The sequence below is a fragment of the Thamnophis sirtalis genome, unplaced genomic scaffold (assembly GCF_051295495.1).
Source record: "Thamnophis sirtalis isolate CommonGarterSnake01/CBP01778 unplaced genomic scaffold, rThaSir2_p1.2 scaffold_5, whole genome shotgun sequence".
Lineage (NCBI taxonomy): Eukaryota > Metazoa > Chordata > Lepidosauria > Squamata > Natricidae > Thamnophis > Thamnophis sirtalis.
Window position 1 is genome coordinate 115,485,039 of NW_028261385.1, and position 17,883 is coordinate 115,502,921.

Here is a 17,883-nt window from a genome sequence, read left to right on the forward strand (position 1 = left end):
TGTATGTTTTGTGTTTTGTTTGTTTTTATGGTGTTTTCTATCTGTTTTTGAAGATTAAAACATTCAATAAAATTGTTTTTTTAAAAAGAGATATATAAGTTTTATTCAAAGAGGAGAATATATTTAAGTACATTTTTCATTTGTATATCATCTCTGGATTTTATGCTTGTGATGAAAAAAATGAAAATTTGACCGATTTTGTTGATCGGAAAGATTTGTATATTATATATATATATATATATTAATGTGTAAAAGCAAAAAGTTGTGGCTGGAGTGTTTTTATCTTGTACTATGCTAAAAAGAATCAGAAGTCGATGCCTTTTTTTCCCCTTGTACCTCCCATTTTCTTTTCTCCTCTCTTTTTCCTTACCCTAATTTCCCATTTCTACTTATCTTTGTATTTTATATATAAACAATAAAATATAAATACAAAAAAAGAGAGTTATATACAATAGGTAGTACAGCATGCCAATTTATTTATTATGGGGAAAAATATTTGAGCCTAGTGAAAAGGCCACTCATTGACAAAATTTGAGTAATGAAAAAAATTGTTTGATTACAAGCGCTTGATCAACACAATGTATATTTATTTCCATATCAAGATGGAAAACAAGTAAAATGGTTGCTGGGGGAGATTATGAGAGACAGCTGAAGTTGCCTCTCCAGAGCAGCCCCAAAATATTTTGCAGCCTGAGACACACAAAAAAGAAGCAGACAAGCCTACTTCCATTCCATGATGGGAGAGTTGACGCTGCTAATGCCCTCAGACGCAGCCCCTGCCCTCCTCACCTCTCCCACTGGAGATGGAAGTCTCATACCAGCTCGCGAAGAGTCTTTTCCTGCTGGTTCTCCGTGGAAGAGCATGGGGCTTGTTTTGTCCATGTACAAAGGCTTAGATTGTCCATTCCAACTTTTGGGAAACAAGGGCCTCCAAATAATGTCAGGTAACATTAGTCAGCTGAAATATTACTGCACAAGCAATTCTTTATAGAATTATGAAAGAATATACATATAAAAGAGAAAGTATCATGAGACCAGGTAATCAGAATAAGAATAAATGCAATAACTCTTTCCATAATCATAATGCCACAGCAGTATATATATATCTAACCATTGATGCATGAATTAGGACACAAAAAACCCTCCTCATAGCCAGTGTTTATTGAGGACAACATGACTTATTTCCACTTTACAAAATTCCACTCAAGATACATTTGTCATTCAAATAATAAACCAAAGGATTATCCTTTCAGTAACTTTGCTTAATCTAACAATCTAATATTTGGCATGATAGCTGAAATGATATGCTACATTGCTCATATTTTGTAGATTTAAAGCTTTCTACACAAGACTTTTGAACATTGATGGGTCACTGAAAACTTGCTTCATGTTGCTATCATGATTATTAGGATGGGATAACAGGCAGCAAAAGGAGGTCCCTTTTAGTTACACCAGAAAACCTTTGAATTTGTAACAAAATTCATCCATGTATAGGATAGAAAGTAAGTTATTTTTTTTTCTTTTTCTCAAAAGTGTCAAATCTGTCTGAATGTAGCTGAACAGTACTATAGATAAGAATTTTATGTTTAAACAAATTGGTTGTAGATACAATATTTCATGTTGCCCGCTTGTCCAGATGATCTAGGATAACTGTTGTATTCTTTTGGGCTTCCTCCAAGAAGTAAGAAATATTCTTGTGCATCTGCAAGAGAGAGGGGGGAGTGAGGGAGGGAGAGGGAGGGAGGCAAAGAATTACTTACTTTGGTCCTGAATTAATCATGAAGAAGTGGTATTTTGCACAGTGAGGCTCAAATTATCCTATTTGGACACATTATGTGAGGATGCTGCAACTCAGTTGCCAGATACAGTAAGGAAAGGATTTTTTCCTGGATTGATTTCTAACTGTGTAATACTATATGATTTTCCAAAAACTATAGCATAAATATATCAATACATAAGTATAGTAAAATAAACAAAGGAGATCAGATTCTCAGAATGGAATGTAGGTCAGCTACATAGTGATTACCGTGCATAAAATGTGACTTAACACAGCATGTAGATCTCAAGAGTAGCCAATTAGCGTGAAGCAATAAAGCAAAATAAAAGGCAGAAAAAAATGGGGGAGGATGAGGAAGGAGATATGAGACAATAACAAGGTGAGGTGGTAGCTTTTCCTTATAAAACTATTTTGACTCAAAAGACCAGCTAAAATTGGCAAATCCCTGACAAGTAGCTCTAGTCTAAGGCACTACTTCCCAATTTTGGCAACTTTAAGATATGTGGACTTCAACTCCCAGAGTGCCTCAGCTAGGAATGCTGGTTGAAGAATTGTGGAAGTTGAAGTCCACACATCTTAAAGCTGCCAAAGTAGAGAAACAGTGCTTTAAGGGAAGTGAGGTCTTGATCATGAGGGGGGACATTTAGTGAATTTCTTGAGTCATTGTGGTCATCATTCATTCCCTACCATACTTGAAGTAAGTAAGGCACAGTTAAAGATAAGTTCTAAGGCATGAACTCAAACTAAGATTGAGAGAGGGGACAATGTCTGTTAGACTTTCCTTAACTGTGAAACTGTGGCTGAAACCCTTGACTTAAAGAATGCCATCATCTAAGTCAGGGCTGTCAAACTCACAGTCCACGGGCCAGATGTGTCACACGCTGGCCACACCCACACCTGGTTTAGTGAAGGGGGGAAATGTCACAATATGTAACATGATGCCGCCATGACGAGGTGAGTTTGACATCCCTGATCTAAACCTTCTGGGACACACCTTCTGTTAAGTATCTCTTATCTTAGAGAAAAATGTAAAAAAAAATAGAGTTTAGCAAGGGAGTCACCAGCCCTCCAATCCAACTCACACCAAACAGAATCATTCAAATAATCTCAACCAATCTTAACATAGCTGAAGAGCTGTTTCAGCCTTTTTTAAGGATACAAACTAATGCTAAATTGTCCATAGTTCTAAGCAAATGTGAACAATTCCTACCTGTTGTGTGAAATCTTCATCTGATATATCTTTCAAGTTGGTGATGACATTGAAATAGGCCCCAAAGACACCTGCTTCTAAAGCTTTAGCTGCCACCTAAAATCAGTAACAGGAGAAGAAATGCTGGTGACCAGGGGGAATGGAACCTACCAACTTCATGCAGTCAACTATGGCTTCAACCAATTTGTGGCAAGAGTTCAGCTCAATGAAATAATTAGTTGCACAACTGAAGATCAGTTCTGTCCTCAGACTGGGCAGCACAAATACCTGGATATCTGATTTGCAGGCTATGTTTCCATGCTGTGCCATTTCTTTCAAAAAAGGCCATAAAGAGTTAACTTTTTCTGCCAAGGAGAAAGGAACATCAACAGCATTCTTCAGGCCTAGCTGCATGGCTGCTGTACGCCTGCAGACAGGGAATAAGAAAACAATGAAATATATCTAGGTTCTAGGAGGACAATCCCATCCCAAGGAAACCCAAAAGAAGCAGCCATAAGAGTATCTATCTTGCAATAAAAACTGATTAAGAACTACCAGACTACTTTTACCATGTTCTTTTACTCTTTTTAAAATGTAAATGTATTCAATACAAAGAGGGGGGGGGGAGATTGCTCACCATCTAAGGAAAGTGTAATGTAATAATAGACCCAGGTTCACTCTACCTGCCAAAGATGTTCAGTCAGCTGAAGTCTCTTCCCCCCCCCCCCGACCCCCAGTTTAACAGGGCAGATCCATATTTTTTGCTGGGCTACCACCAGGGCAGGCCACCTACCACTTTCTTGGTGCAGAAATGGATGATTTCATCCTCTTTCTCCGCCCGGCCCATTGAAATACATCCACAGCTGTTTCTCCAGCTTCACTTCAAAAAGGCTGTTTTCCAATCAAAGCTCTAAAGTCCTTCAGAGCGGATGGTCTCCAGCACTCTATTCCATTCTAATAACAGCCTAAGTTTTGATTGGCTAGAGAACCTCACCTGTCCCCCTTGGCTCCAGCTCCTTGTCATTGTCCTATCCAACTGTCTCCTCCTGGGCTGAAGGTCTGATATATTTTCTACTTGGTTTCTTTTCTTTTATAATTGTGCAATTAATGCAACGGTAGTCTGAGCCATCCTTGTGTCAAGAAACTCATAATCCATTCAGCCATTACATCTTTCAGTGACTATTTCTCCCCTGTGTGAAGCAAGAGCTCCTCACTGGCTCAGCTCCATAAGGTTTTCCTTCTTTTCTCTTCATTGTTTAAAAACATCTTTATCTTGCAAAGTAGGAATATTACTATTCTCTTTGCAACATATGAAGCTAAGCTATCAGTTCTTCTTTGCTAAGAGAATTTGCATAGTCCTGCATGGGACATGGGAGCCAGTTTGGTGTAATGGTTGAGGCCCCAGACTAGAACACAGGAGATCACAACATTAGTCCAAAGTACTGTATAGCAAGTACTGTAGTTTCAAGTGAACAAAAGGCCCAGTAATACCTCTCTTTCTCCTCATGGGTCTGCTTAGGAAGTTTCATAGCATCCTGTAGAGAACACAAAGACATACTTAGGCTATTATTCTAGGGAACAGGCATGGAGGGTGAGGCTCTAAGATAGATTCCCAAACTTATTTTCACCTTACCTTTCATATGCATTCCACCTTTTGCTCAAAAATACAGTCTTCATCAAGCAGAAAGCAAAAAAAAAAAAACCAACACTATCCCACATTCTTCCTAACCAAAGATACAAGATGCACAAAATACAGAGTAGCTGAAAGTATGAACACTTCACTCACCATGTAGCTGCTGAATGCCAAGGAGTCCCTGTCTACTATAGCAATTAGCTGATTCATGGCCTGATGAAACGGGGGTACGAGTTGCCTCATAATTGGGTCCAGGTCCTCAAATTGACGCTTTCCATATGTCATTAATCCCACCATGCAACCAAGTGCTGCTCCCTAGAAGGAGAGACCTGATGTTCTGAAATGCCTTTGTCACACAGGAGGGGAGGGGGGAAGTAAGATGTCTACACTTTCCTAATTTCACCAATCACCAGGCAGCAGGGACTTTTTATGTTACACCAAAATACTGGGGAGAAAAATTGCTTGCAGGGGAGAGGGAGAAGGATAGGATAAGAGAGGAAGAGAGAGAGAGGGAGGGAGGGAGGGAGGGAGGGAGGGAGGGAGAGATCTCCTTATCTAACACTTGTTCACTCTGGACACCTTCCCCAAACCCTGAACCCTCTTGCACCCTCAACCCACCCCTGATTCTGACATTTGCTGAATAGTGCTGTGTCTTTCCAAAGCTTTGCATGTCCGCCATATATAGCAGATTTTTTCTTCGGTCTTGTGGCATTTCCAGCACTGATTACCACATAATTTGATTGCTTTGGCCATTATTGACGGAGTTGTATACTATCTGTAAAAAAATTTACACCAATTTTCTCTCAAATCATAGTTGTTTCAATAAGACTTCCCATTGTTGTATTGAGACAAAGTCTTTGAAGTTTTGCATCCAATTTAACATAAATGCTTTCATTTGTTCTGTCCCCGTAACAGAACTAATTAGGTTATACTGTATATACAGTAGGTGATCTTCATTTTCAATAAGGATTTCAAATTCTTTCATTTTCTTAATGTCTCTCATTTCTGAGGTCAGATTTTATTCTTCCAGCAATTTGTAGGTACATCAAATTCTTCCTTTGTCTTTACTCTATTCCATGTTTGCACATGCAATTATACTTTTCTTCAACATGAAAAGTATTCTCACAAAAGGCTAATGGTAGATTTATTGGGCATTATTTTCTGTGAAGAGTTCTGCATTTTTGCCAAGCTTTATTTTATAATTTGCTTTTCAGGTTGTGTTCCTCTTTTGTTTCCCTGTACCAGAGGTGGGTTCCTATCGGTTCGTTCCGGTTCGTTCCGCTACCCGTACAACTGGTAGTGATATGCCGGCCTGGATCGCAGATCTGGCAGCAACCCAGGCTGGACACGTCTCCAAGCTGTTGCCACCACCATCTTTTTTTTTAGTTCTGCAAATGCGCAGAACAATTTCTGTTGAATTGTGCATGCATGCGCACACGCAAAGTGCATGCATAAGCAAACTGGCAGTAACGCTGGCCAGAACTCACCCCTACCCTGTACCGTATGGATCCCAGTTCCTTCCAATAGTAACATTCTGCTGTCAAACAGCTTGTTCTAGAATACAGTTTAAAATTTGGAAGAGCAAGGCCACATTTCTTTTTTGAAACTTGTACAAAGTTTTATTCTGCTCCAAATAAAATTTTCTTGACATTGTTGTAAATTGGAATTGAAATTCTCCCCATTTGACATATTTCAGTAAATTTTAAATTTACAGCTTATCATATATATGAGATTTACTGAACCTCATAGCTTTGTATGGAAAAGAAATGAATGTACAGTTGAAAAATAACAATTAAAACATAATGTCCTAAAACTGTGATGTAGTGATGTCCTGGAAAGAAGTCATTGCACATAACAATCTGATTTTGAGACATTAATTAATATTTTTGGATATCCGTATTATTTTGAACTACCTGTAGTTCTCATTTAGCGACTGCAGCATTTAACAACAGTTCACAGTTAAAATGATGATGAAGAAGTAACTTTATTATTACCTTCACAGATCTGTAGAGTAAAGAAAAGCTGAAGGAAGAGCATAAACATAATTACAGTATAATTGATTGAATTAATTTCTGAAATGTGTGTATCTGTGGTTCATACTCTTCCTGAGGAAAAAAAATTCCTCAGGTGCTGATTTTAATGTCATTTGGCTGGCAGATCAAGAAGGAACCTTTTACCTACATTCAACCAAAAATACAGAATAAGTATTTCCAGATATTATCAAAAACAGGAAAAGTTTGCAGTCTGCATTGGCAGAGAACAATTTATTTTCAAATTTTAAATCTTGCTGGCTGAGCTCAGCATTACTGTATATCAGCATTACAGGAGAAGTCCTGTGTGGAATCACTGTTTAGGATAATAGTTTTAAAATGGGATATTGAAGTAGCTACATACCAGAGATGATATTGCTGCTGATACTGATCCTCCTCCAGGAGCAGCTGATCTTGCACCAACTTTCTGCACAAAGGTGTGAAGAGACAAAGACACCAGACAGTCTTTTTCTCTGTCATCCTCCACCATGTCCCTTCCGAAGGGAAAAAGCATTTGAAAAAAAAATCACTTTTTTAATCACAAAGTATAAAATGCTGTGTGGTCCTTGGTGTTCTCTGAGTTTGGGGATTTTCTTGCAGATATTTCATTATCAGACTAGGTAACATCATTGATGCACCTAGTCTGGCAAAGAAATGACTGCAAGAAAACCACTAAGTTAACACCACGGATCCCACAGTTCAACCCTGATGTGCAAATATTCTCTTCTGTTGGTACTATAAAATGCTCCTTAAAAACAAAGTGAAGTCAAGAAAGGAGTGTACTCAGACATCTCTCTGCCGAATATAGGAATACAGACTTTTGGATGAGGAAATGATCCAAAGTAACAAGACGTTATTTGAGCCAGAAAAATGTTTTTAAAAATTGCTCACTTGGAATATGGTTTTGAGTTTCCCAAGCAAAAGCAGATCTCTTGGGATCATAGTGTTATGTGAATTAATAGTACTTAATTAAATTAAGTACCGGTAATTATTTAATTAAATATTAACAGTAACATTTGCATAATGATAAACTGGAAATGAAATGATTTGCTTCTTTAAATTTGTGCTTAAAATACACAACATGCTTTTCGGAAACTTGATTTCTGAAAAAGTTAAGAACTAAAGACAATGTTTGTTTCTGCAAATTGCACTTTTATCTGTGGCTCCATAGGTTAAGACCTATCTATATTCAATATAAATGGATAAAAAACATGCTAAGGACACATAATATGACTTCAATATATTAGTAATCCATATATCACCCATCCAGCCAAAGTCTTCAGACATACACTATCACCATACATCTGTGAGAAAATGAAAATATCCATACTCAATTATGCGCTCCTTAGGACTGAATGGAGTCAAAGAATCCAAGCCTAATCGATTAATTACCTGAGATTCAAAGATACAAATTCATATTATTAAATAGAAATTGGCATTTGAAACAAATGAAGGTCTTCTGTTCCTTATTTTTAAGTTTACATTGCACTGAGTAAACCACCATCAGGACAGATACTTGAACAATACAGGGGTGGGCTGCTGCCGGCATTACTGCTGGTTCGCTGCATGCGCAATCACGCCTTGCGTGAGAAGGAGGAGGGTCATTTTCAGGGAAGCCGCCGCAGCAGCTTGTGTTCACTCCTCAGCTGTGGACCTGTCCCCCTTTCTGGTATACCTTTCTCCCAGATCACATTCCCACCTTGCCAGCCTTCATATTAGCCAGGTTGTGTTCGGCCACGGCCGGGTTCGGCCAATGGCTCATGGTGGAGAGCATGGCACACAACCGGGTCAGCAGGGAGCTGCAGGAGAGGGGTCAAAAAGCCACATGTGGCTCCGGAGCTCTGGGTTGCCGATACCCATACTAGATAAATCAGAGTTGACTAGATTTACACAACATGATAAAACTAAACAACCCACATTGTGATTTACCGCAGTGCAGGATCCCATTCTCTAGAAAAGTATGTTAGGTGATAACAAAGGAATAAAACTATCTTCAAACTAAGAACTTAGAAATATCTGTCATGAGAAATGAAAGGAAAACCATACACTGCAGTTTGAATTATTTTTGAAAAGATAATGAACATCCAACTTAATGCATTTTATAGGATACATGAGGTTTTTAAAAACTTTTCTGTTATATAAAACCAAGATATCAAAAGTTACCAGTCTAATTTTATGTTCCTCCTCAAGGATGAAGAGATTTTCTTTCTTGATATAAAATTCTGCTGCATCTAACATGGCCTTTTTAGGAATCAGTCCCACTAGCTGAGATCCTACTACTGGCAGATTGAGATCCTAGAAATAAAACCAGATATTTTATAGATGGTTACTGTTACATACTTACAGACAGTATGGTAGTTTCCACTCAGGTCCTCTGTTCCGGCGGGAACAATACTTGAATGTGATTGGTCGATAAAATATAAAAGAGTATAAAAGGGTTACTGCCAGACAGAGTCTTTGCTGGATTGTACATAGTTGTCACTTAATAAAGAGCTGTTTGTTGCTGAAGCCTGAGTCTGCCTCATCCATTCACCCTATCTAACACTGGTAATGAAGGTGCGATTGGAAGGCAACTAGGCACCAAAAAGAGCAAATACAATCCAGCAAGTCAATCCAGACCGGAGCAAAGCATGGCATCAAGCAGCCATCTTAAAGCGGCAAATTCAAATCCGCTTGAAAGACAAGATGACTACGCACGCCCTACTAGCTCTGTACGACCCAGCCACCAAGCACTGAGACTCGTATATGATGAGGTTCAAATGCTTCCTCGAAGCCAACAACCTTTTAGGCCTGTCCGAAGGCCGGAAAAAAGCAATGTTCCTGAGCTACTAGGGACCAGACGTATTCGAGACCACCAAAGACTTGTCTGAACCAACACCAATATAGTCAGTCACTTGGTTGGTCCTACAACAGATGCTGTGGACACACTACACTCCCAAACCATCTAAATACGTGCGGAGGCATGAATTCAATCTCCACAACCAGAAAGAAGGAAAAATGATCAACTTCGGAAGGCTGCAGCCTACTGCGAATTCAGGGACTTAGATGAACTATTGCTGGACGGAATCATTTGTGATGTTCAGGACATTAGTTTATAGAGTAGGTTGCTCGCCAAGACAAACCTCACTCTACAAATTGCCCTGGACGAAGCCAGGGCTACCGAATCTTTGACCAAGTTGACGGAAAAGAGGCAGAGCAGCCCTAAGAGTGTGCACAAAACTGCAGAAGTGCATCACGAGACTACAGAGCCAGAGGCCTCACATAGCAAGGACGAAATCTACCGCATCTACACTGACCGTACAGAATTGCCACAGAAATTTGAAACACATTTTGCTTTTTGCGTCGGCTGTGGAGGCAACCACCAGCAATCTGCCTGCCGTTTCCGGGATGCCATCTGCCAGCGCTGCGAACAAAAGGGGCACATCACCAGGGTCTGCAGAAGCAAATTCCCTGCAGCACTCAAGCAACCGAAGGGCCAACCTGCATGCCCAAGACCGCCAAGACAAGGCTTATGGCAGCCATGGCCAAAGCAGCCTGGGGCAGAAACTGACACAACCTTCCAGACCACCATCGGTCAAGCAAGCACCCCGCGGAACAAAAAGCTGAGAGTCACCATCCCCCTTGAGAATCTCCATGCTCTATCAACCAGAATTTATCCTGTGTTTCATGTGAACCTGTTGAAAACCAGAGCATACTCCTTCCTTTTGTCCGCCTCAACCTTCACCTCCGGTCCCTTTTCTTACTGAGGGAGAGCAACATTTTGAAGTTAAAGAAATCTTGGACTACAGAAAACATAGGGGTCGCATTCAGTATTTGGTCTCCTGGAAACATTTTCCCCCTTCCCAGGTTGAATGAGTTGACAAATCTCATGTTAGAGCTCCCAGACTTTTACAGAAGTTCTACATCAGGTATCTTGATAAGCCTTGATTTTATAATAGCTGTATATGCTGTTATTTTGTATTGTTTCCCCCCCTCTCTTTTCCTGCAGGGATGCTATCTCTTTCTGAAGGAGAGCCAGATGTCAGCCTCTGATTTGGTTACTTGCTTATGGCTGCTTTGCTACGCTTGCTTACTATCGGCTGCCATAGGAACCGGGGGGGGCACGGTATTGGGGAAGGGAATAATATTGTACTGGAAGAGTCTTGTTCTCACCATCTTCTGCGCATGCTGGTGGCTGATGTTTGGACTTGGTCAAGGCCAACCATCTCACATACCAACTTGATGAGGCTGTTTGAAGATGCACCTCACATGACACCTTAGGGAGTTGCAGATTGGACACTGGGTTGGGGAATTGGGAGGAGGGTGCTGGGTAAACGTTTGATATGTATATGTTCCCGCCTTTCTGGCTCAGATCTTGCTTTCCTTTTAGCTGCTTTCACTTCATATCTACAAATGTACTTTATCTCTATTAACATGGAGTTGAGGTTTTTCTTTCTTGGATATTGAAGGAGGCATGCCTGACAGGAGTAGAGCTACCTGGGGGAATACGTAGCCAAAGTAACATTATTCTTCTGGGAACCAAGGACACTCTCACCAGCACTTGGAGGGACATGGATGGGAGGCATTTGGGATGGAGAGAGCGACTGATTGGGGCATGTGATGGTTATGAGTGATGGGGGGGAGAACATTGGATTTGAACTGGGTGGAGAAAACCTGGGGAACTTCAGAGTCAGGTTTTCACCAGCTGTGCCAATATGACATGCCTAATAAATTATACTTGAGGAGCCCTGCCTTGGAGTTTTTATTTCATATGGGCCGTTACCTGGAACCCTGATAACAATTTGTCTGGTGATCACCATTTTGTCCCACAAGAAAGTAGGATAAAATGGCTGTCACGTCCACACAGCCCAGGGCTACATGTTCTGCCCTCCTTCCCCAACATCAGGTCCAGCAGAGAACTTCAAAAGGTAAGTGCTATGGGCATGTAGGGAGGAGGCCTAAGCACTGCAAAGTCATGGTGGGCGGGGGGGAGGTGGGAAACATTGTAACATCTCTGTGGTCAGTTGTAAGGGCAAATAATTGCAGTGGCATTGCAATGGTCCTAACTTTGAAGCAGGGTTATATGCAATTTTGGATATCTATTGTAATTTTGAATTTCCTTAAATAAACTTAATTGGGGGGAGGGATAAATGCTTTCAAACTAGCCAAATTTTGTTGTGGTAACCTCACAATAAAAAATAGTATTACTATCCATGATTTTGGTTTCCTGCTCTGGATTACCTTGAAAGGTTGGCAGTTATGTAGAAATGAATAAAAGAGCTTCAGGGGGAATTTCAGAGAGGAAGCCCCAAGCCCAGTGCATTTTGCTCCACTTCACCCCAATCTCAGGTCCATTTAATTGATCATCTTTGTGCCACTCACCTTGGCATCCTTGCAAACTTCTTCATAGACCACATGAAGAGGAGTGGTTTCAAAATCCAACAGATTTGTAGAGACTTGAGCAATGTTTTCCTCATCCAGATACCATCCTATGCCTTGCACCTGTTTTAACCGCCCAGGCTGTAAGTGAGAAACAGAGAAGACTCTGAAAAGCAAACAAGTTCAGCCTTTTGTACTAGATTCCAATTTGTTGACCAAATCTGATGACTGCCTTGACTTGTTTTGAGACTTTATTGGAGTGCAGAATAGGAAGATCTACAAGCCAACCTTCCCTAGAGTACCTGGTTCTTACTACGGCCCTGCTCCCGAATGTTAAGTGCGATCCGATGTGCTAGTTCCTTTGTGCACAGCAAGTTGATGTTGTATGCAACGAGGAATTTTCGTGCTCCTGTTACAGTGGCTCCCCATCTTGGAACAAAGGTTGCAGGACCAAAATCGGGACTCCATTCTGCCTTTTTTAGCTTGAGAGGAAGTAAAGAATGTTTTTACTTTAATACTATGAACATGCTCTTTGCCAAATTTTATAATTTGCTGGAATGATTTGACATTGAAGTGATTTCAAAATCAGAAAAGACAATTGTTCTATGGATGACAACAATATATTGCATCAATAATCTTCGAAGAATGAGAGGGAAGATACAGAAGAAAAGATATAAGACACATAAAAAAAAGAAAAAGAACAAAAAAACTTAGAAAGAGGAGAATAGTGGAATGATATGACCCAGTAGAAAGGAATATCAAAAATAAGGTAAAATATATTTTAACTAGAATATATGGGAATTATATTAATAATTTTAAAGCTGTTAAATAATTATGATTATATAAAATTTGAAATTTGAAGACTGATATTGTTAATGGAAAACAGATGGAAAAGAAATAATAAATTGTTTATTTTTAAAGCGAAGGGAAAATTATATTATTTGTATATGTTAAAAACTAGAAATTGGAAAATATGAGAAGAAAAGTAATACGGCTAAAATTGGAAATAATGGAAATATAATGTAAAGTGAACTATGTTTATTGTAGGAATGTTAAAGGGGTGTCTGAAAATATTGATATATTTCTATTTTTAAAAATCTTCAAGGAGAATGAAGAGGGAATTAAAAAGAAGAAAAGGGGAAAAGCAAGGGATGGAGGAAATAAAGAAGGGAGGGAAAAGGGTAGGGATAGGAGGAGTAAGGGTGGGGGAAGAGGAGGAGAAGGAAAGAGGAGGGGAAGAGGGGAAGGAGGAAAGGGAAAGAAGGAAGGCGGGAAGGAAGATGGGAATGAGAAGGAAAGGAAGGAGGGAGGGAGAGAGGAAGGGAGGAGATTATGAGAGGGAGGGACAGTCTGAGGGAAGTCCTTCCTTAGCACTTTGCCACCAGTAGCCCTGTTGCTCTTTCGCCATTCCCCTGCCCCCTCCTTTCTTGGTGGTCTCCCATCCTATAGATGAAGATGCTTTGGTTACAAAGCTGGGTCTCCTTGCAAGGAGAGGCAATGGGCCTCCCTCTGACCCACACATTTTACCCTCCTGCACAAACCATGACCAACCTGGACAAGGAGAGCAAGCACAGTAGCAGCGGCAGCCTTGAGGAGGTAAGTGTAGCCAGGCACCCCCTTGTGGAAGTAGGGTTGGGCTGGGCTGTGGGGTCCCTGTGCCATGGGCGTTTGTGGGCAAGGATGGGCACTTGCCCTCCAATGGCCACGGCTCTGGGCAGGTGCCGCCATCCAGGGGTCCTCCATATGGCCTGAGCGGGACCTCAAGGCTCCTCTGATGGACAAGGGTTTAGCACTCGCCCTGGTCTTGCCTTCCTCCGCTAGAGACAATGTATCCCCCCCAGCAGGCCCCCACAGGCTCCCCCCAACATGAATGACCAGCCCACCCCAGCCATGCCCCCCAGCCCCCCAAGGTCAACCACAACCCTGATGCGGCCCTCAATGAAATCAAATTTGACACCCCTGGTATAGCTAATGTTAAAAATACTATTGTTATCTTACTTTCTCAGGCAGGGCTTCATATTCCCCTGCTCGGAGAGCAGGCAAAGATCTTCTGCTCTCATTCAGAGCTGCTTCACCATATAGGTACACTGCAAATAAAGGCTAAATTCACTGACGGTTATCATTTTGAAATCTAAAGAGCCCGGTTTGCAAGAAATTAATGGTACATCAAAAGAATGGATAGGAAGCCTAGTAGCTGTACAAACCTGTGCTGCATAATTAGTGTTAGTTTTAGGCTTTGATAGCCCAGTTGAGATATTGAGGGCCTTCTTTTCTCTCAGGAGCCTATTCCTTTTTTATCATTTTTATACCTGCCATTTGCTTTTCCTGGGCTTCTATCCACAACCCCATATCATAATTTAGAGCAAAGCTAAAAAAAAAAAAAGTCAGGGGTTCCATCTGCTAGGCCTTGCCTGGAGAAGATTTAGAGATGAAAATTAAAATAATTTTACCTATGGGAAAACAGGATTGCTTTACTGAAACGGAATTGGTGAACTGAAATGAAGTGTGGGGGGGGGGGGATAAATTGGAATGTCCTTCTTTGGTTGATTTCCCAGTGCTTGCCTATAATGGATGTAGTAGTAGAACTCTAGCGCCATCTTCTGGCTTCACATTTAGTGTTCTCCAGCATTGGAATACTGACAGCTTCAGAATAAAACTGAGCACTAAATTATTGCTCATATAGGAAAAGGAAATAATATTTAACAGTCTGTTCAGAACTTTATCGCAGCAGAGTAAGAGACTTCCTCAACAGGTCTGCATAGAATGTATCAACACTTTTACTCAAATTTGGTAGGCATGTTGTCACTGAGCAAGAAGATCACAGATCTTCTTTGGGACTAGATTCAAACAGAATTTTAAACTGAAATTGATTAGTCACTGCAGTCTTTCGGACCCAGCTTATTTTTCCATGACAGGCTCACCAGGCACATGCAGTTCATCTGCTAAGCATTTTCCAAAGAGATTAGCAGAACAAATGCACTCTTCCATGGTAACATTCCTCACAGGAATAAATGGGCAAACATCCAGTGCTCCCATTCGGGGATGTTCACCTGTATACAAAAGCCAAAAATTAAAAATGTATAACAAAATCAGAAAGGATATCAGGAATAAGTAGTCATAAAACAGATTAAATATACAGTATGTTTTGTTTTCATTTGTTGGGAAATATTGAATAAACTATACTAGTGGTCCCCAACCTTTCTAGAACCAGGGACCGGTTTCATGGAAGACAACTTATCCATGGACCGGGGTATTGGTAGTTTTGCACGTAATTTAGATCCCGCACATGCACAAATGAAGCTTCACTTGCTTGCTCACCACTTGCATGGCCCGGTTCCTAACAGGCCACAGACCAGGGGTTCGGGACCCCTGAACTCTACCAAAGGACTAAGTTAACATTGAGGATCACTGCCAGGTGTGGGGAAAATAACTGATTAATGTTTGTGTTTTGCTTTCAGAAACATTGGTTCCAGGCAACACGTAGCATGTCACAAATTCAGGGCCGTACAGTCTTACTGAAAGAAGCAAAGTATGGATATCTTTCTTCTGAAATTTAACAGAGCCCCTTTGAGGCAAGATTTGGCCAAATTGAAGATGATATAAATTTCTATATTTATGCATTGGTGTCTGTCATATTCATATGCCAAGCAGAGGTGGTCAGTCTCATTGTCTAATCACACAAATCCAAATGCCCTTTACACCTGTAAATCCATCTTTTGGTCAATATTTGTAAGTGTGGCACTTTCCAATCTTCCCAAAAATATAAAAACACATTGTATAAAGGAGGATGGAAGTGTTTGCTTGGGTAATCTTATATTTATCTTATTACAAAGCCTCCAAGTAGCAATCTGTATAATTTTAGTTTTACAATATTTTCATGGGATTCATCAAGGCTATTCAAGATTCCTGTATGAGCAGTGGATTTGAGATTGGGCTCCAAAGGTTCGATCACTGGTCCCCCATATGGCATTGTCTAAAAGGTCAGGACCCAGAGAACTTTCATACTGAAACATCTGATCAGAGTTGTTGCAACACTAAACATAGGCTGCAGCCCTATATCACAGAACCTTTTGCTCCTACATTGACTCTCATAATTTGTCTCCTCTGATTACCTTTATGTTTTGCCATGTCAATAAGCTGAAAAGCAATTTTAGCTGCATTCAGTGCACCCAGGACAACATCCTCTGGATTTCCAACAAAGGTGTAAACAGTCCGATTAGTGGAAGGGCCTGCATCCACATCCAAGAGGCGGCAACCCTTTGTTTGAGAGATGGCCTTGCTAATCTCATCTATCACCTGTAGCAGAGAAGAGACAGAGAGCTTGGAAAGGAAGCACATGTTGATATACCTCAGTAAACTCCAATCACTTGTCTTAATTGGGAACTAGATTTCCATGTTCTTACAATTAGTCTAATTCGTTTTGCCCCGAAGAATTTAGGAATGAACTTTCCCCTATTACTTCAAACAATTATAGTAGAATCCCCTGATTAGGACTCCATTCAAGAGTAAATTAATCAAGTTGAGGAACTCTTACAAAAGACAACAGTTCTTAATCTAGTGAATGAAACTGCTTCTTATGCAGAACACTGATTGCTTAGTTTGGTATCTCTTCCATGGTTTCTGTTTATGTGTTCTGTTTAAGTGAAAAATATATAAATAAATATTTATGCCACATAAAAAACAAAACTATAATCTCACCTCATGGTCTTTTTCATAGTTACTTTGTAGGAAGAGGATGCTTCACACCTCCCAAAGTCTGTTTCCTTGGCAGTTTACAAGCAATTAGCCTTTACTTACTACCAGCAGTTATCCCTCACTCACTTGCTAGTTTACTAGCAGTTAGTATATGCAAGTTATTAACATATGGTAATTTAAAATCTTGTTGCACAGATATCTGTGTCCATAGATGTAAAAGGCCTATTTTTGGTGACTTGTAAAACATTTCCAAGAGTATTTGATTGTATAGAGATGATAGGTATGCTTCTGTCAGCTCTGCTAGATGAACCAGAGCAGGAAATCAACTTCACAGGAAGATCCAAACTACATTTTATTGTGATTGATTGTAGTAATAAAATCTTGGAAGTGTGAGTGTGTTGTGTTGCAGCCTCCTTCTTAGAATTCATTGAATTAGGAAGGTGTCTGCTGAGTCACTTTCAAATGTTATCTGGTTATTTTGGATATTTAAAATGCTTCACTGTCTTTTGCCTTCCTCTATAACTCTGTCAAGATCATTTTTCTTACACTTTATAGTTTAATTCAAAAAGCTCAGGATTATAAAAGTCTCTTATAAAATGAATTTCATAATTGTTTAGTGCTTTACACAGCAACACAACAGGTTTCCTTAGAAAGAAAATTATGTAGAACTTACCTTTTTATTGTTTCCTTCAGAAAAATTGGGAACACATTCCACTAACTTTGACATTATTCTAGTTGGAAGCTTATCCTTGTTTTAGAGAATCCTGGATGTATTTTTCCTCTGCTTTTTTGCTTTAAAGTGAAAGTAAAGTAGAATCTGAGTCTTTATAGCTTGTATCTAACGGGATTTCTCAATCCTCATTGTTTCTCATTAACCAAGGTACACCAGCTACAAAGAATTTTGTTAGCACTTTGGACTGACCTTTATTTTTTTTAAAAAATTAGCCCTAGCCCTGTTCATCAATGTTGTGGTTCAGCAGCTGCAGCTGCATTTAAAAGCAGAGTATTGTTGAAAATATACATTCATGCTGCTCTGTAAAAAATTGAATGGAGATAAATAGAATTTTTATTTTTTCTGCTTGACCAAAAGGATCTTTATCCCCATCAAAGTTATGAATAGAATAGATTTTTCTATTCGCTGGCTGGGGAATTCTGGGAGTTGAAGTCCAGACATCTTCAAGTTGCCAAGGTTGAGAAACAC

At 40.0% G+C, this 17,883-nt stretch overlaps 1 protein-coding gene across 1 annotated transcript; it reads right to left on the bottom strand.

Annotated features, from left to right (window-relative positions):
- Nucleotides 1–1,187: 1,187 nt before the first annotated feature.
- Nucleotides 1,188–17,472, bottom strand: LOC106545383 (formimidoyltransferase-cyclodeaminase). The gene is made up of 14 exons (XM_014061916.2): nucleotides 17,356–17,472; nucleotides 16,100–16,283; nucleotides 14,909–15,037; nucleotides 13,986–14,074; nucleotides 12,290–12,469; nucleotides 11,991–12,128; nucleotides 8,793–8,924; nucleotides 7,960–8,021; nucleotides 6,994–7,123; nucleotides 4,753–4,914; nucleotides 4,458–4,501; nucleotides 3,255–3,393; nucleotides 2,988–3,083; nucleotides 1,188–1,702 (listed from the first exon to the last, which is right to left on the bottom strand). Exons 1-14 carry the CDS (start codon nucleotides 17,407–17,409, stop codon nucleotides 1,616–1,618), a joined length of 1,626 nt encoding a protein of 541 aa, XP_013917391.2. The 5' UTR covers nucleotides 17,410–17,472; the 3' UTR covers nucleotides 1,188–1,615.
- Between the last annotated feature and the right edge of the window lie 411 nt (nucleotides 17,473–17,883).